This window comes from Aedes aegypti, chromosome 2, assembly GCF_002204515.2.
Source record: "Aedes aegypti strain LVP_AGWG chromosome 2, AaegL5.0 Primary Assembly, whole genome shotgun sequence".
NCBI lineage: Eukaryota > Metazoa > Arthropoda > Insecta > Diptera > Culicidae > Aedes > Aedes aegypti.
In genome coordinates, this window is record NC_035108.1 from 449,608,350 (window position 1) to 449,628,200 (window position 19,851).

Below are 19,851 nucleotides of genomic sequence, written 5' to 3' on the forward strand. Positions count from 1 at the left end.
TTTATGAATTTCATTACTTGTAATCATTATTTCCGTGTGATAATAACTTAAACCTTGTTATGGTTCAACAATTCGCGGTAACCAGTATTTCGTGGACAAATTTGAACAAAACTTAGGGAGGATTCGTAAATGAATAATCGAATTTTTTCTTGAGATGTCTATGGTCGAATTTAGGTTTAAATAATATGAGTTGCCTAATGAACTCCTATTAAAAAAATGCAATTTTGTCTGTACGGTTTTATGGCTGAATTTCGAGTCATCAGACATCAGGAGACTCATTAGGACATATCAGAAATTGAGCAGTTTCTATTTTTGAATATTTCAAAAATGAAACTTCCTATTCAAAAAATTATATGAGATCAAAAATTATAAATTTTTATATGATTCATCATAAAACATTCGCATGAATAATGTTATCCAATGTAGCATATAACTGCTGTTTCACTTGTTGGTTTTACAGCCCCCAGTATAATTTGATCAACAGCATTCCCACCAATTTATTGAAACATCCGGCGACCCAATAAACATTCCATCAGCATTATGTTGAGTCACCATTTATTATCTCCATATTCCCTTCTCGTTCTTTCCAGATTTCATCAGCGTCTCGGAACGATTAGAAATCTGTGACTCTATGCCTACCACCAAAACAGGTCCCCCAGGCAGAAGCAAACGGAGACGAACCGATCGAAATGACGTAAACTTGTGCGCCCGACTGGATCGATGGAACTGATTGGACCAAAAAACATCATCAACAACAATAACAATAATACTTACGATATCCAGCAGTAACTTTTTGCTGTCCCCCTTTTGAAGATCCCCTCTTAGCAACGCACAGCCTCTCCCTTTTTGGACTGAGTCACATACACACGGACACATACGGGATTCTAAAAAGAGCACAAACGCACAAACAAGCCCTGTAGAAACGAGAAAAATCGAAGAATCGACGAACCCTAAAAAACAACACGATCACATTTATGAAACAGTTCAAAGACCAGAAGATCAAATTAATCAGAATGCTGACCCGGAGGAACTGGCTGCTGCGGTGCAGCATCCTGATCAATGTGGCAGTGCTGCTGTACCTCTGCAGCCACTTGCTGATCGGTGGGGGTAACTTTGCCCTCGGGCCGGCCTACATCATCTCGGACGAGTCGATGCTGAAACCCGCGGCGCAGTACCGGACCCACATACCGGCCCACCTGGCCCAACAACTGCGGCAGGACGAGCGGGAAGTGCTGCTGATACAGCAACAGCAAACGCAATCACAACAGCAGCAGCAGCAACATAGTAGTGTAGTATTAAAAATTCAGGAAAATGGGGTAAGTCTTTCACGGTCATTTTTTAACAATAAGTGTGTTTCCGTGTTCGGGATTAAAGTGGCTCATTTGTTAACGGATTTGGATTGGATAATTCGAAGAAAGCGTTGAACGGGAAGAAAGTCGTCCCAGTGAAAACGAAAAATATTTAAAATTTATTAGTGACCCTGCTAGGGTAATCACTCCCTTAGTGGACATAGTTTACACGATCACTTTTATGAAACAGGTAAGATTGGTGTACTAATTAATGACAATGTAATATGACATGATGAGTAACCCTTATCAGTAATCACAGTGGAGGATCCATAAGAATTCAATGGATTGGTCAATCAAAGGAATCATTCTGAAAGCATAGGTATAGCCTTCCAATTATTGTAGCAAGGATTCGGATTTCGTACATTTAAACGTTTGAAGGAATTGAAATAGTTAAAATCACATATATCATGTTTTTTTTTTAAATATTATAGCTGTTTTTCTTTGGTTGTTTCTAATCGCACATTCACCCTAACATTTTAACTCGGTTAAATTAAATCACATCCACTTAATTGCAACGATGAATCGTTTAACTTGTTATCTCTTGGCCAACGAACGGTAAATTAAATTCGGTGACAATCTCCTCTCAGTCAACATGGTGAGTGAACACGATCATTATAATAATGATAATGATGATGATGTTGCCGAGCACATCTTCTTGGCAAATATTTAACAAGCTTCTGGGAATTGGTAAATTATAATATGCGCCATGGTCACCGCTCAGTTTCAAATGCTTTTTTAAGGTGATTCTTCCAGGAAGAGAAGATCCCGCTGGTTCGCCAAAGAATAAACAACATATTTGATCGTACACATGCATCTCGCTCGAAGTGCTCTTATCGTGTTAAGTACCATCCACCACCAAAATGCGATGCATTTCAAAAATCCCCTTCACATTTCATTACTCACCGACCACTTCGGTGCAACCTCGAAGAATTTGCATTCGTTTCCTGGGGCGAGCTACCAATGCAGCTTCACGAAGAAGGTGTGACCTGAATTGCTGTCCCGGATTCGAGACGACATAGGAAAGGAACCCGTGATGTGCGAATTTTGAGTGATCTTCAGCTCGCTTCTGGCAAATGTCGTTAGTCATCCAGCGAGAGCGTTTACGATCAATTGTGCGTTGCGTCGTATCAACAGTCGTAATATACGGTATACGTGACTGATGCATTTAACGACGCGGTGTCATCGCCATCCCAAACACCATTCCAGATCGACAATGATCGCGCGGCAGGACGGAAGGAATTTCCGAATTGAAGGAAGGCCAACCTGAAAAGTTTCTTTGTTGTGTCTGGAATCAATTTGCGGTCATTGCTGAGAATTGATATTTAATTCACACTCTACTGTGATGAATGGTGGGGTTTCAATTTCTTCGTCGAACTGTCTTCTTCTTCCCCTCAATATAGGGGGTGACTAATTATTTTAAATTCAATCCCGTTTAATAAAAAAGGGACATTACATTAAACGTTCTTGTTTTGAACTTATTGGAGGAATTTTAAGAAGTGAAATAATATTTTCTGCAGTATTCTTTGGAGATAGGCTCAAACGAATCAACAGTTAAGCATGGAGTTATACGTGTAGACATTTCTAGTAGAATAGTGAGTGGAAACTGTTTGAAATTTTCTCCCAATAATATCCATGCCATCCGCGAAGCTGACAAATTGACTGGATCTCGTGAAAATTGATCCTTGACCATTAAGCCCGGTTCTCCGCATGACACCTTCAAGCGCAATATTGAACAAAAGGCGAGTCATAGTCTCGAGTCAACGAGAGTTTAATGACCTGGAACGTTTGCCTGAAATCTTCACACAATTGTGTACACCTTCAATCGTTGCTCGTAAGAGTCTTGTGAGCATCCCGGGAAAATTGTTCTCGTCCATGATTTTCGATAGCTCTACGTGGATGATACATTCGTATGCCGCCTTGAACTCGATGAAAAGTTGATACGTTTGGACCTGGAAATTCACGATATTTTTGAAAGATTTTCCGTGCAGTAATGATATGGTCCGTTGTCAATCGGCCATCAAAGAAGCCGGCTTGATAACTTTCCACAAACTCGTAAGCTGCATTTAGGATGATGATCACTCGGATGTTCTCACAGTCCAACTTGTCGCCATTCTTATAGATATTATCCATTTCCTCCACCTCTCCGATCGGTGTTGTTTCCCAGATTGTACCTATCAGCCGGTGCAGAAAAATAGCCAGTCTCTCCGGTGCCATCTTTATGAGTTCAGCTCCGATACCATCCTTACCAGCAGCTTTGTTGTTCTTGAGCTGGTATGCTATTCACCTTAACCTCCCTCAAAGTGGGAGCTGGTTGATTTCCATCGTCCGCAGTACTGACGAAGGCATTTCCTCCGTTGTCTCGACCTTCATTGTCTGAGCTCTCAGCGCCATTCAGGTGTTCGTCGAAGTGGTGCTTTCACCTTTCGATCACCTCACGCTCGTCCATCAAGAAGCTCCCCCTTATTCCTGCAATCTTGACTCACATGTTCACAGTAGTATTTACCTCGTGTTAGGAATTTAGAGCATTGACCACAAATGCATTTTCATTTCATCGTCGTCTATTCTATTTTTATTGACTCGTATTACGTCCCTCCGAAATTGCTTTATTCGTTACTACCCTCCATCGCTTCATTCCCCAATTCGCCCTTGACCGTCATTCAGCTGACCGAAACACCTGTGACCTTTATCAATTATTCATACATGCATGCACCGAGTAAACCTATCCAAACCAATCATTCACCATCAACTGCACTCTAAGTATAACTTCACTTTAGCAATCATCCCTACCGCAAGGACAAACCAGTATTGGAGCTTCAAATTATCCCGCTCACCATCCCACCAATTTACAACCAGGGTAAAAGTAGTTCAACCCCCGTTTCCGAGACTACCACACTCCGCAGAAAATGTGACGTAGAGCTCAACATCGCACGGCGATGATGGCTCCCCGCCATGAAGAGTAATTTCGCTGAAACGAAATGAAAATGACGATAATGACATGTTTCATGTCGAGGCAAAACATGCCCGCACATGCGGCTCGCATATTGCTCAGAAGAGTGGTCCAGGGTAAGACAGACCAGAACAATCGAATTTGCACAGAGTTTCAATGAACATGGGATTAGCTTACCATACTCTAGGTACACAAATCGCTAACTTAAAATTAAAAGTCAATAATGGCACTGGGCACATCCTCACGGTCATCGAGGGAAATGAAGAAATGTTAGGAATGTTAGGCAACCATTGTTACTAGAGACCGAGTATACCTCTGCATCTCCACAGTTGTCATGGCAAGGATTTTGGGTTAGTAGGATAAGCTACGGATATGGGAGTCAAGGTAATTAGAAACTTTATATGGGAGAAAGTTTCGTCAATCGTCGTAAATCGTCAATTTTCTTCATACAAACATCAAGCTCGTTTTGACACCGCTTCAAGTTAACGGATTCTTTTTAAAGTTTCGCAGTAGTTTTGGTTGTCCAAATGAACAAATTTGAAGGATGTAACTAAAGATTTCTGTAGTTTGATACTGGTGGGTCACCCTACTGTTCGCGCTCACGTCGCGTACGCAGACGGCCAGCCGGCAAAGTAGCTCTAAAATCGATTTCGTAATTGATGCTCGCGTTCTCGTACAGCAATTCTGTTCTGATTGATATGAATTAGTTTGCCCTTTGAACGTATCGGTATATGAGCGGTGCTCACTTTCTGATTTGCCTTTCTTCTTTCGTCTTTCCAGATCAGCGTCCAGGAGGTGCCCCAGCAACAACAGGGATCCCAGCCGAACCAGCAACAGGACCAGCTGCTGTTGGAAGCGGCCGGACGCGATGTAGATAACACTAATAATAACGTTAATGTAGATGATAGTCGATTCGATGTGCCAACAGAAACAAGCCAGAGCAACAACGGTGGCCCGGGCAGTAACAGGGCTGCCGGTGCCGAAATCCTCTACCAGGATGGCGGTGCCCCGAATGGCGCTGGAGCGGGTCTCCTCAACGCTAGTGATATTTTCTCGACCACGGCGTCGATTGATCTCGACATGAAGCTAAGGTAGGAAGCAACCAGGCCACAGAGGTTCAAAAGCGACCAAAACCTCAAAAATCGTTTTTTTTTCTGAACGGTAATATTTTTCACGGCTTCTTGAACAGTTTCGTGTTTGAAATCCAAATTTTGAAGCAGATTCATTGAGTTTGAGGTTTTGGCCAACATTTGTTCTAGCTCGAAGCACTGTGCCGCCCTTGATGTCTTCATCCGCCTAACGATGCCATTTCTCCTTCCACTCCCCCAATAGGTCACTGCTTAACTGTCACGATCGTGACTACGAACCGTACATCGGCCAGCGGGGTGACTTCTGGGTAATGAAGAACTACATCCGCGCCGAGCACGGTGAGCTGCGTTGCCATGAAACCATCACGTATACCACACACGCGGACTATACGTTCCTCGATAATCTGATACCACTGCTGGAGAGGTAAGTGTAGTGTATTGAAGAAGACTCTTGAACGCCGCTTGACTTGGCTGCTTCAAACGAGGCACCTGAGAGAGCATGATGGGGGTACCTTTTTATTATTATTATGTATGATCGTTTGCAACCCCCCACAACACCGTCAAGGTCAAGGTTCGTCGCTTGTGGCGGCTGGCAGCAGTCGGACAAGTCACCGTTTAATGACATCATCAAATGGAAGCTACGCGCCCAATGCTTATATGGAGCTGTTGCTTTCGTGGAGTTTGGAGGTTTAGTTAATGTGATTTGTTATCACGGCCGATTAACAAAAGGAGTATCCGATTTTATTTTCAGAAGTTTTTAAAATGCAAAATTTTTGAAGGAGGAATCATTCAAGTGCATTGGTTTCATAGCTATTCTTTCAAGTTAAAGAATATAGAAACCGTGTTTAGAGTCATGATGTCCTTTCTCCAAAGTTTCTTCAATCCTTTCTTAAGTAGATGAAAAAACGAATTTAGTACTATACCATTTTATTCCACTAGAGTCTGTATCCTTTGACAGATACGCGTATTTCGACCTCAACTGTAAGGCCGTCTTCAGTGTCGTGTACTAGACGGCTTTACAGTTGAGGTCGGGATACGCGTATCTGTCAAAGGATACAAACTCTAGTGGAATTAAATGGTATAGTACTAAATTCGGTTTTTTCATCTACTTATAGGTATTCTACTAAACAACTCGAAGATTTTTTATAATCCTTTCTTTCCCACGACTTTTATCGGCTATTACTTTACTATAAAAACGATTTTATGAAAAATACTTAAATATGTTGCAAAAAGTTTATAGTTTTCGAAATCAGTTTAAATTTTATAAATTGTTTTCAGTATTGTTTATCAATAGTTTTCTTCTCTCTTTTTTCAAGAACAAATATTTGTCATAGAATTTCTTCAGGTTTTTCTGGCGTTTATGCTGAGATCAAGTTTTGTTCATCGTATTTCTCTTCCGCTATAACTTGACCAGACGATTGTTTTCAACTGTTATACTTGTTTCAGTAGTGTTGGATATGATCCAACGTCGGGAATATTTCCGAAATTATTATTCTCCGGCACGGAAATGAAACAATCAAATGATCCGTTGTTTGCGTTGAGAGAATATAATTTTCCTAAATAGTAATTAAAACTAGTTTATAATTTCATTGCGTGATACGTGGATATGGTTTTGAGAACCCCTGATAACATGCTCAGGTGATTCATTGGGGTGCAAATTCATTTATGGCTGTTACTCACGTTTAGTTCCCTTTGATGGCTGTCGTATCAATGAAGCAATATCGAGTACAATGGGAATCCTAATATAAGTGCATAACGTTGTTACATATAAGGTTCATTTAGGGATAACTTCTAGTAATTTTCTTGCTTACCGGTCTTGGTAGCTGGTGCTTCGAGGGTGGTTTAGAGATAGGGAATAGTTCACAATTCAGGTTACCTAGTGTGTAGTTTAAGTTTTAGCAGAATTCATATGGTTTTAAGACAAGTAGCCTTACCAATTCTTTTGTATATAGTTGCCAGTAGTAAGTTTATCATAAAGTTCACTAAATTTCGACTAAAATCTAGCAAATTACTAGTATTACAATTAATTTTTAATATAAGGTCACATTTGCATGCTATTATTCTTATCAGTATCTCTATTGTTTTTTCTGCTTTTTCACTCACCCAGTGACAGATCGAATACCTGTCACTCCACTGTCATCTGCACTGCCGTAGGTTGCGATAGATGTAGACGTCCAGATGATAGATGCGCGCATTGGCCTAATGGGTTAGGCCAATAAGTAGAAAGCGCTTATTGTCCTTCTATCATATGCGTTGTAAAATTTAATGGAAAATAACTGAATATCGTGTAATAACTAAAACAGAAAATCGATTACTCCAGATACGACGTTATGACACTAATTTGAATTTTTGGAACTTTTTTTGAGCATTTCAAAAGTAGTTCAAAGGTTTTTGAATAATTTCTCCAGATAATCCTAGATAATACTCTAGGAACTTTTCCATCGATTCTTTAAGTAATTACTTTAGGAATCCTTCTAGGAGCAGACTTTCCAAGAATTCATGATTTTTTTTCAGCATTTCCCACCAAGTTCATCCACGAATTTCTCTAATTTTCGAGAGTGTTCAGGAAATTGTTTGAGAAATTTCCAAGACTTCTTGAATGGTCCAGGTGATTCGAAGATCCTTGCAGAAATTCATCAAGTATTTCTGAAATAGTTTCATTAAACATGACGTACCCAGATTTTTTTCAAGGATCCCTACAAAAAGTTTTTACTAATTTTCTTGAATCTGCCTTTATTTGTGAAGGAAATGCTTAAAAAGCTCCTGGTTAACATCTTGAAGAAATCCTAAACGTAGACATCCTCTCTTGATCTAATTCTCTAAGAAAATTAAAACAAGAATCTTGGATGTACTCAATGGAGAATATGATAACACGGTGCCCCGACAGACCGTTATTATGCAAAAATATTGTTAATCATGGGGGCCCCGATAGCCGTAGCGGTAAACGCGCAGCTATTCAGCATGACCAAGCTGAGGGTCGTGGGTTCGAATCCCACCGCTCGAGGATCTTTTCGGGTTGGAAATTTTCTCGACTTCCCAGGGCATAGAGTATCTTCGTACCTGCCACACGATATACACATGCAAAAAATGGTCATTGGCATAGTAAGCTCTCAGTTAATAACTGTGGAAGTGCTCATAAGAACACTAAGCTGAGTAGCAGGCTCTGTCCCAGTGGGGACGTAACGCCAGAAAGAAGAAGAAGAATTTTCGGAAAAATATCTGCCGTTCACCAGAACATGTTCGATTTGGCTGCAAAGTTCGCTATTTGGGGTTTGCTAGGTGTACTTACGGATATACTTGCGCACGAAGTCTTCTTCTTCTTCTTTTCTGGCATTACGTCCCCACTGGGACAAAGCCTGCTTCTCAGCTTAGTGTTCTTATGAGCACTTCCACAGTTATTAACTGAGAGCTTACTGTGCCAATGACCATTTTTGCATGCGTATATCGTGTGGCAGGTACGAAGATACTCTATGCCCTGGGAAGTCGAGAAAATTTCCTACCCGAAAAGATCCTCGACCGGTGGGATTCGAACCCACGACCCTCAGCATGGTCATGCTGAATAGCTGCGCGTTTACCGCTACGGCTATCTGGGCCCCCATTGCGCACGAAGTATGTGCTGCTAATGGCCACCTCCCTGGTGGCAGCAAAGTTCATTAAACTTAGGCCGTTGTCGTTAGTGACGGAGTGAAGGCCACTCCGTAATAATTATAGGACGGAAGAAGTCCTCTCTTCTGACCTGCTCGTGTTTTGAGAATTTGAGCATTGAGGTCTTGTCGAGACATTCGTAAAACGCATCCTTCATGTCACCGGGTTTGTCGTTTGTCGGTGCATGAACGTTGATTAGGCTGTACCTGGAGAACTTGCCCCGAATCCTCAATACGCGGATCCGCTCGTTCATAGGCTAATAACACGCTTTATCTGCTTCCCTAGTGATCGGAAAGAGGCCGACTCCGTGTTAAGCTTCATCACCACCGCTGTGGAAGGCAGTGTTATCGACGGGATCATTAATTTTTCGCAATTCATGAGTCAAAAGGCTCACTCGTCCAGGTTCATTCAAGGTCATGACGTTCCATGTACCGAGTTTTCAATCATAGTCCTTATTTCGTTGCCTGGTTGGTTACCGAATATAACGTTAATTTCTTCTTTCTCCACATTTTTCGTGGTAGTTAATGAATTCCGTATGCCACCTTATCGGGGTCGCGCTACTACATCACGTTGATGACGTTGATCACGTGATACACCATTCCTTATTCGCTGGATGCCAGAACAGACACTGTTGGAACCGCACCTACTGGTCTACAGACGCTTGGAACGTACCTCTTCATTCTTGCTTATGTCAGAAAGACAGCAGTGCTCAGGCTGCATTACCAGCCAAGTACGCAACCCTTAGCTGGCGGTCTTTGTCATCGTTTGACCCGCGGAAGCGTGGTCCTCACAAGTTCCTAAGCTGTGTTGGTCTGTTCTGGGTCGGCGGACTTTCTTAAATGCTCTTACACTTCCATAGTGATTCATGAATCACCGATCGAAAACTATTGTTGTGAGGAACCTCTAATAGTTCCTTTGTAACCTTCAAGAAACCTCTTTTTTATTTTAATTTTGTTGAAACCTTTACCTTTTTGAACACCAAAACACAACCTCTCGAGAGTTTTCAGCAGACCTTCTGAACTAGTTGTGTATACTTCCTCGCTAAGAATCGGAATGTAGGACTTTAGGTCTCACGAACATTAAACTAAGAAATATTTCCACAAAACTGCTCCAGAACTTTTTTAAAAGGAATTCACAAAAATCTTCAAAAACTCATGCTAGAGAAAAATTTGGGTAGGAATGCAAACACGACTTCTATAGAAAATAAGTAAAATTTATCAACTGGGCAAAACGAATGGATTACCAACTTTTACTAGCTCTTGTCTACATTTGATCAGCTGAAGCTTTACATTTTATTTTGTATATAAAAGACATCTAACTTCAAATTTGACTTCATTCACAAGATAATGGAAGCTTTAATCGAAAAAATATTTGGTAGGCCTGATAGCCATCATCATAACACACAACCGGTGCCAATTTTTTTTTTTTTTTTTTTTGAAAATACAGTGAGAGGCAAAATAAAGTGCCCACCTTACCAGTTTTCGAATTTCTCTCATTGATTTGGTTCAAATTAAAGTTAACACACCTAAATCTTTTGTGATATTTTATTTTTGATGTTCTTTTAAAGTTGCACTTACGAAATTTTGATTAAAAAAAGAATTTTACTTAAAGAAAAAGAAAATCAATTTGTATTGAAAAAAAAGTAGTGACAAAAATAAGTGCCCACTTCCTTCTTGGCCCCAGAAAAGATGATTTAAGAAAAATAAAAAGCAATTTAATAGTTAATGTGTCCTCCTTTGGCCTTAAGGACTTGCTGGAGGCTCTTCGGCATGCTTTTCACCAGGTTTTGTAGGTGTTGTGGATCTAGTTCTTCCCAGGCGCGCTCCAAGGCTTCAAAATAATTATTTTTGTTGGTAACACCAGTTTTTTCAACCCTAGCATCGAGAATCGCCCACAAATTCTCGATGGGGTTGAGGTCTGGGCTTTGTGGAGGCCATTCCAGCGGTTTAATCCGACAAGACCGGAAGAAAGACTTGGTCTTCTTTCCAGTATGCTTCGGGTCGTTGTTCTAGAGAAATATGAATTTCTCTTCAAGGCCCGTCTGGATCAGCGAAACCTCCAGATTTTCCAGCAAGATGTTAATGTAGGAATCTGCCGTCATTATTCCGTCGATTTTCACGACGCTTCCTACTCCACTCCATGAAAAACACCCCCAGACCATCACATTTCATCACATCACACTTCCATGCGTCACCGTTCCTTGGATGTGGCGCTCCTGAAGCTCGAGCTGTCTAACCGAGAGCGGCGGGCTCGTGTGTGATGCAGAGCACCACATCCAAGGAACGGTGAAGCATGGAGGAGGAAATGTGATGGTCTGGGGGTGTTTTTCATGGAGTGGAGTAGAAAACCTCGTGAAAATCGACGGAATAATGATGGCAGATTCCTACATTAACATCTTGCTGGAAAATCTGGAGGTTTCGCTGATCCAGACGGGCATTGAAGAGAAATTCATATTTCTCTAGAACAACGACCCGAAGCATACTGGAAAGAAGACCAAGTCTTTTTTCCGGTCTTGTCGGATTAAACCGCTGGAATGGCCTCCACAAAGCCCAGACCTCAACCCCATCGAGAATTTGTGGGCGATTCTCGATGCCAGGGTTGAAAAAACTGGTGTTACCAACAAAAATAATTATTTTGAAGCCTTGGAGCGCGCCTGGGAAGAACTAGATCCACAACACCTACAAAACCTGGTGAAAAGCATGCCGAAGAGCCTCCAGCAAGTCCTTAAGGCCAAAGGAGGACACATTAACTATTAAATTGCTTTTTATTTTTCTTAAATCATCTTTTCTGGGGCCAAGAAGGAAGTGGGCACTTATTTTTGTCACTACTTTTTTTTCAATACAAATTGATTTTCTTTTTCTTTAAGTAAAATTCTTTTTTTAATCAAAATTTCGTAAGTGCAACTTTAAAAGAACATCAAAAATAAAATATCACAAAAGATTTAGGTGTGTTAACTTTAATTTGAACCAAATCAATGAGAGAAATTCGAAAACTGGTAAGGTGGGCACTTTATTTTGCCTCTCACTGTAGTTCCCAATTTTAAGAAATGATTCGTTAGATGCGAAATATTTTCCACGTTACCTTTTAGCGATTTTTCGTACATATACACTTGCGCATGTGCGTTACTGTGCGGTGAGTAGCGAATCAGGCCATGCATGTAACCCAGCGGAGCCGTTCGAAAGATCCGGATCACTCAACAGAACGAGTGATCCGTGGCTCTTTTTCTGGTGAGAGTCGGTTCAAGGTTCTGATCAAGTACGGATCAAACAAAAAAAAATACACAGAAAATGAACGAACTGATTAATTTCCTCTTTTCTCCTTCGTCCGTTTCTCAGCTTTATTATAACGCTTGTCACGTGCCCTGCTTTGCGCGTCACGGCACATGTGCAAGTACAGTTTTCCACTACTCCCTACTCTCAGCGCTCTCAGCATACAGGCTGATGATAGATAGAAAGAAATAGTGCTCACATGAATGGCAAACCACATTTTGCTTCTTCCTTTTGGTTCGGGTAGGGTCGGTCGAGTATATGGTGATCTGGAGAAGAACGCCTACGAAGAATGAGAGAGCGAAAGATACGAAATGTTTCGCGCAATGGGGCGTGAATTTTTTTATCCTGAACCCTTCTTTGCGCGCCACTGAGTGATTGCCCGTTTAAAAGATACGGTTCACTGAATTGAGTGATCAGTTCACTAAAATGAGCCGTTTTGCCTATCTCTAGGCTCCTCATACTTTATCATGCCATCAAGAATACTGTTTAAAAATGTCATACAACATCCCATAGAAAATGACAGATAGTTTTCTTCAGGTTTTCCGACTATACCGGAGATTTTGCCAAACTTTTTCTACACCCGAACACATTGGATTCTTGGACGAATGCTAGCATGTAATAATTATGCAAATCCAATTATCTGTTCTCAAGTCATTACGTGACACACCATTCAATTTGCATTTATAAAAATAGGTAGATGATTGAAGAAATTGCAACAGGAATATTTAAGAGTCATATATGTTATTTTTCAAGGATTTTTTTTGACAGTTTCTTCTAGAAATTTTTAATATTTTTTTAATAATCTTTTTCCGCAGAGTTCTGTTTGATCTTTCGACCTTGACGCTTACTTTTGCCGGAGCGAGCGACGAGGGCAGGATCAAACATGTCGCGCGTCGGTCTCGTAAGTGAAAAAGTGGCGTGATCGGTGAGTTCGGTTAAAGTAAGTGAAAAAGTGCCGCGATCGGTTCGTTCTTTTTGATCCTTCGACCTTGACACTTGCTCCTGGGCAGTGCGTCAAGAAAGCCCGAGCAGTCGTCCGATTTTTTTCCTTTTCGGGTCGCGCGCCTTTTTTTCTGATTGCTTTTTTATAGGTGAGCAAACGAGTGAAGCTGAAAGTGGATTGTGGCTGCTCAGTTAAGGATAACAAATCAATTGGTGAGCTCGTTTCATGCTACTATTTCTAATCTATAAAATATGTATGACTGCACATTTAATCGTTACAATGGTGGGATGTAAATATGATTTTTCAACAAACTATGGATGGTTCGTCACTGTTAGTGTCGACACAAACTCTGATTCATGATTTATTTATGTTTAACTTTTTTTTTCAGAACACCTCTTATATACCTTTATTTTTGTAATTAAAAAAACTTTGAATTTTGGTTGAATTTGGTTCGACATTACAAGTGTAGACTTTCGAAAGGTTCACTTTATTCAACAAACTTTGGATGGTTCGCCACTGTAAGTGTCGGCATAAGAATAAGAGTGCTCTGTGATGTCCCAACCAATCGAGTTTTTTGTTTCTTTTCAAATGAGTAAAATATAATAACACATGCTTTCGTCCTGACAGCTGTAGGAATGTTACATTTAGGTATTTGCTCAACAAACTTTGAATGGTTCGTCACCTCAAGTGTCGGCATAATTTTCCTCTACATAGAAATTGTTCATATCAAATGAAAATATTATATTTACGTATAAGCTTGTATATATCTCACAAATCATTGTTTATCATGGTCTAATCGCTTATCAAAGTGAATCCTGTGACCCAACGATCCTTCCCATTAACAAACATCCCTCCCAGTAACCTTTGTGGAGATGCAGAGGCAAACACGGTCTCCAAATAGCAAAGGTTACACACTAATATTCCTTCCCCCAATCCCACCTGACTGCAAGGACGTGGCCGGCGCCGTTATTGACCTTGTTCAAATAGAGGCACTGAATTATGCACATTGAAGAAGATTATGGCCAATCCCAGTCGAACTTCTAGTTGATTCTTTGTGCATTTTCACTGACTTCGGTCAATCACGGAATAGCAACCATTGATAGGTGTAGTCAGTCTAAGCTAAGCTAAGCTAAGCTAAGAATCTGGAAAAGGCTTCTTAGTTTATTTATTCATGAAATTACTGAAAACATTCTGATAGAGCTCTTACAAAAAAAAACTTACGATGAATTTTATGACGAATCACTGAAATAATTGGTAATTTTATTATTCCCCGAAAAATATTTTCAGCGAAGTTTGTAGCGTTCTTAATGCAATTTCCAATATTGTGCTTCTTAAGTTCTCCTTTTATCTCCTTATTATTTTAAAATTCTTTCAGTGATTTCGATATAACTATTCAAATAAATTACTGAATTAATGTATATTCCTGAGCCTCATTAGCTCATGTACCGAAATTTTCTAACAAATGTCATTTTAATTCTATGAAATACCTTTAAAATAAAAATCGGGGGATCCCATTTCGGGGTGAAATTGATCACTCTTCAATACGATTATTATTAATTTTCAATACAACTCTACATAATATATGTGAGCTCCCTGAATCTTAATATGCTTGCTTAATTATTAACAATCAAATATTTATACAAATAATTTATAGTTAAATTTTAAGAATTTCGCGGAAAACGCCTGAATGTATGCAGTTTCCAAAAGAATTTCCTGATATCTATGAGAAATTTAATTATTTCAACCGAATGAACACATTGGTACTAGTTTTGGTGGTTTGGAAATATAATATGTTCAAATTCTTGTTTAGAACTATAAGTTTATGGATGTTTGGCAATACTGCACTGTTCATGATTTTCAAAATTTCTAGTATTTTCATACAAATAAAGATTCTATAACGTAAAAAAAAACTTCACAACACACAATTCGACTATAGTTACGACAAACAACGTTTATTTACTGCAGGTTACATTGATTGTTGTGCTCCATTAGGAACAAATAAAATTGTGTGAAACGGTGATCAATTTCACCCGAATTCACGGTACTGTAATCCGGAGACAAAGAGATTACTGGGGTGAATTTGATTAAATCAGAACTAAATAGAATTTCCTTTCAAAGATGTTCGTTGGCATCACATACATTGCATTTTTTCTAGTTTTTCTAGTTCTAGGCATTTAGCCTAATGATGATTTCGAACTATTTTTTTTATAAAAATGTTTGCTCACGCAGTTGGATCACCCACAATTTATGAATCAACTGATTTCAAAGGACAAAAATATTATCAAATTTGTCACAAAACATCACAGAATTATTTTTACACATAGTTTCTTATCAGTAAAAATAATTCTGTGATGTTTTGTGACAAGTTTGATAATAATTTTGTCTCTTGAAGTCATCTGATTCATAAATTGTGGGTGATTCAACTGCGTGGGGTGACTGTATTATAAGTTTTCAAAGGTGTAAACATCACTTGAAAAAGGCAGTACCGTAGTTTCGGGTGAAATTGATCATTTTCCACGGTTTATCAGGTTTGTTTTCTAAAATGTTGTCAATGCCGTACAACTATGCAGGAAAACAAGTACTAGCACGAAAACCACTTCACTTGGGCTCTCGGAATCTCAATATGCTTGATAAAACAACGCAATATTTATAGAAAAGACAAATAATTAAATTTCAAGAAAACCGCGTAAGACGCCTAAATGTAGGTAAGAAATTCGTTTTTTTTTTTTTATCGGAATAATCATATTAATACAAATTTTGACAGCAAAGTCTGTTTTGGGTTTTTTTAAGTTTCCTCAAATACTATCAGCTTGACACCATGTATTTCCTTGTTTATAAATAGAATTTTATTACCACACTTAACATGATTTTAGAATTTCACATTATATTGTTTTCATAGGAACTTTAACACAAAAAAACTTCACAATACACTATTAGACAATAGTTTGGACAAACAACGTTAATTTACTACATATTACATTTATATTGGTGCACAATCAGCATACTGATAAGAAGTAAAATCGCGTAACACGGTGATCAATTTCCCCGGTAAAATTGGTAGCTGAATAACAGCTTATTCAACTGAAAAAAAGCTGTACAAACAGCATTTTAGCTGAATAAGCTGTTATTCAGCTATCACTGTTACTTGAGTTTACTCTAATGATCAAAATTTTTGGAAAATGTTTTAACTTATTTGGAATTTTGAATAAATTATGATTTTCATATTGGAGTGATACGTTTAAATAACATATTACATGGTTTTAACAGCATATTCCAGCTGTGCACCAGTAACATTTGTGCACTAATGGTACGATCCTCAGAGAGTTTTTAGGGAGAAGGTAGAAGCACCGGTTTTAACCAGCCTAAAAGAAAATGGCTTTAAAAATCTCGTTGGTCAATATAGGTCACCAGAACCAGTTTCGGCCAGAGATTCTGCTTAGGTACCTAAATTGGCCAATCACATTGAATTCTTATGAGAGTGCCCAAATTAGGAATACCCTGGCCAGATTAGGTGTATGTGAGTTCAAATTATTAGGAAAATGAATTATTTTTGCTATGATTTCAATCTATTCGGACGAGTAAATGAATGTATCACTATCATGTTCAAGTGATCTACTGAACACAAAACGTTTCATATCGATTGGCTTTGTAAAACGGTATATAGTCCACTGGCGTATGGTCATGCCATATCCGAACAGTTGGCAACGGAAAACTTTAAAATTCCAAGGGGCACATACATTTCTTCCTCTTTCGTCTTCTTCAGGGTACAGATGAAAGAAAGCACAAGTCAGCCATTTCTAGATTTTAGAATTATTCCAGTATGTTATTGATAAACCCTATCTAATTTCAGGTGGAACGCACCGGTCAGCTTAGCGATGCACGCCCCGGGTACGGACTTTGTGCCCACCGTTAACGCCGTCAAATATCTCCGAGACTGCCTACCAGAGAGTCATTTAGTTCGTCAGTTTGTCACATTTCATATTTATTTTAGTAGTAAACATATTCCTAAAAACGTGAGTACATTTTATCAAGTTGAAATCGTAGATTTGTTGAGCAAATTTTTCTTCCTTCCCCCCTGCCAGGTTCCTAAGTACGACAAAGTATTAGAACCGCCCTACAACTGTTCGCTGCCGGCGCCGTACTTCAACGTGTCGAGCTCGCAGCTCTACAAGACGCAGAAGAAGCTGCTCTACCCGGTCAACGTGGGCCGGAACATTGCCCGGGACGCGGCGATGACCCACTTTATACTAGCTAGCGATATCGAATTGTACCCGAACCCGGGCCTAGTGCATAAGTTCTTAGAGATGATAGTTAGAAACGAGCCGGTGCTGCAGCGGAAGAATCCCAGGTTTGTAACGTAGATGGCGAAATCCGTTCAATCGTTCTACATGTTGTTCTTGTTCTTCAAAAGGGTATTCCCACTGTCGATATTCGAGGTGGACAGCAGTTCGCCGGTGCCGCGGGATAAAACCGAACTGCAGGAGTTGCTTCGGACGGGCAAGGCCATCCCGTTCCACAAGCGAGTCTGCTCCAGCTGCCATGGAGTTCCCAAATCGAAGGAGTGGATCGCTGCCAACGAAACAGATGGTTTGTACTATCCCAATTGACTGTTGAACTATGATCAACAGTAACATGTAATTCTTTTTGTAGATTTGGGAGTGTTCCACATAGGAAAACGGGTGGGCTATTTCGTTCACTGGGAGCCCATCTACATTGGAACGCACGCCGATCCCCACTATGACGAGCGGTTAAGTTGGGAAGGCAAAAGTGATAAAATGACGCAGGTAAGAACGCTTCAGGGTAGAATACCTAGTTACAGTCTAAAATGTTCTATTGTTTGACTCACAGGGATATGCGCTATGTGTGCTGGACTACGACTTCCACATACTGGACAATGCGTTCCTGGTGCACAAGCCGGGCATCAAGGTGCTGAAGAAGGACCCGAAGCGGGCGATGCTCGCCGCGAAAACCAACCAGCTGATCAAGAAGATCATCTACCCGGAACTGCAGGTCATGTACGGTTCGCGGAAAGGCTGTGCTGTATAGTTGAAGGGGAAACAAACGGTTCAATAGTATAAGGATAGTCCCGGCACTGGTGGAGGAGGCGTCGGCGAGGGGAGCTGGAGCCGGAACAGCCGCGAGCTCGCCACGCCAAACAACGGTAATAGTGGTGGCGGTTTCAGTCTGGGTGGGATGTCTGTTGCTTCGTCGTCCCTGTTGACCTCGTCTATGGCCACAGCTGGGGCAGGATTTCTGCTGTCGCTTCAGGACCGACCCCACGTCGGTAGCCGCCGGAAGAAGGGCAAACGGAAGGGATTCGTCAGACGGAAGTAACGGCACAATGAGACAAGCGTGATTGCGATGCGGATTTTGTACATTTTTGGGAATGGAATGTGTATACTGAATGCAATAATAGTCGTGTTAAGGAGCAATCAGGTGTGGAAGGAGCGTGAGTTTTAGATGCGTAAGCAGAAAAGTGATACTGTCTTAATATACTCCTAGGGTTAGGGCAGCCGGAAGGCAAACAGCAGACGCAAACTATAGGCATATTTTCTATAGTTGGGAAGCCGTAGTAATGTTTCATTGTGGTAAATTTTGTAATTTTACTGTCAGAAACACTAACCAAAACGATCAAAGCTAGTAGGAAGTTCAATCGTGTAGCAAACAAAGCAGATCATAGAAGATAACCTGAGCAACGTTGGATATTTTTTAATCATTTTTACACCGATAGAAACAAATAATTCAATTGCATACAATGAAAAGAAAATAATAACACAAGTACTGTAACCAAAACGTAACATTCTGTAGACGAAGATGCTAAAAAAGAGAAGTCACCGGGAAACAAGAACAAAATCTTAGAATCACCGAAGAAATAGTGACAAACCAATTACCACACCATTAACTCACATAAAACGCAACACGTTACCCAATGTAATGGTAATAGAATTTTTGGCTGTTCACCGTGAGTAGAAAATTGTAGCTTTCGCGGGTTTTGGAGTTTTGAAGGGGGAAGACGACGCTAAATGCTACAAGACGGTCCGATTGTGTTAGCTAAAACATTCAAGTCTAATTCGTAAGCAATCGTTTGCGATTATGGCGATCAGTGAGAAATGTAACTTGAAGGTAACAAAGGCTACCAGCAAGTTACAAAAGGTTATCAGCAAGTTATATTTTCTTCCTTTCTCAATGCTACTGATTACCATCGTCGAGCTTGTACTCGGGAATGAAAAATGCAATTTGACGATAAATTTAGCTGCACGAAAGAATTTTTTAACAGATTCTATCAATTTCATTTCTTTCTTCGCATTCCCTCAACTATTCAACTTCCGAAGGATTATTAGTTACATTGCGATTGAAGATCTACGTAACTTGTTTTTGCTATAAGGAATATCATTCGACAGTGTTATTGGAAGAAAAAGAGAATCGAAAACTGTCGATTACCTTACAACACAAGCAACTTACCGGTTACCATCGATCTTATCGTCATATTATAACATCGATCGAAGAATTTCTAATCATTTGCACAAGTTTGATTGTGGAAAGCTGAGTGAAAGTGGTTATCGAGAAGTTGTGAAACACGAGTGCATTTTGCTTCGTCTTCCTCCGAACA

The 19,851-nt window shown here is 40.1% G+C and overlaps 1 protein-coding gene across 4 annotated transcripts in view; it reads left to right on the forward strand.

Annotated features, from left to right (window-relative positions):
* Positions 1 to 19,851, forward strand: part of LOC5575526 (beta-1,4-glucuronyltransferase 1) — a 339,501-nt gene extending 319,650 nt beyond the window's left edge. For all 4 annotated transcript variants that reach the window (XM_021848017.1, XM_021848019.1, XM_021848020.1 and 1 more), the window contains 8 exons: positions 591 to 1,316; positions 5,077 to 5,387; positions 5,629 to 5,808; positions 17,092 to 17,254; positions 17,324 to 17,589; positions 17,653 to 17,828; positions 17,892 to 18,025; positions 18,090 to 19,851. In XM_021848017.1, coding sequence (XP_021703709.1) covers positions 975 to 1,316; positions 5,077 to 5,387; positions 5,629 to 5,808; positions 17,092 to 17,254; positions 17,324 to 17,589; positions 17,653 to 17,828; positions 17,892 to 18,025; positions 18,090 to 18,287 — 1,770 coding nt within the window. In that variant the 5' untranslated portion in view covers positions 591 to 974 and the 3' untranslated portion in view covers positions 18,288 to 19,851. The remainder of the gene's footprint in view (positions 1 to 590; positions 1,317 to 5,076; positions 5,388 to 5,628; positions 5,809 to 17,091; positions 17,255 to 17,323; positions 17,590 to 17,652; positions 17,829 to 17,891; positions 18,026 to 18,089) is intronic.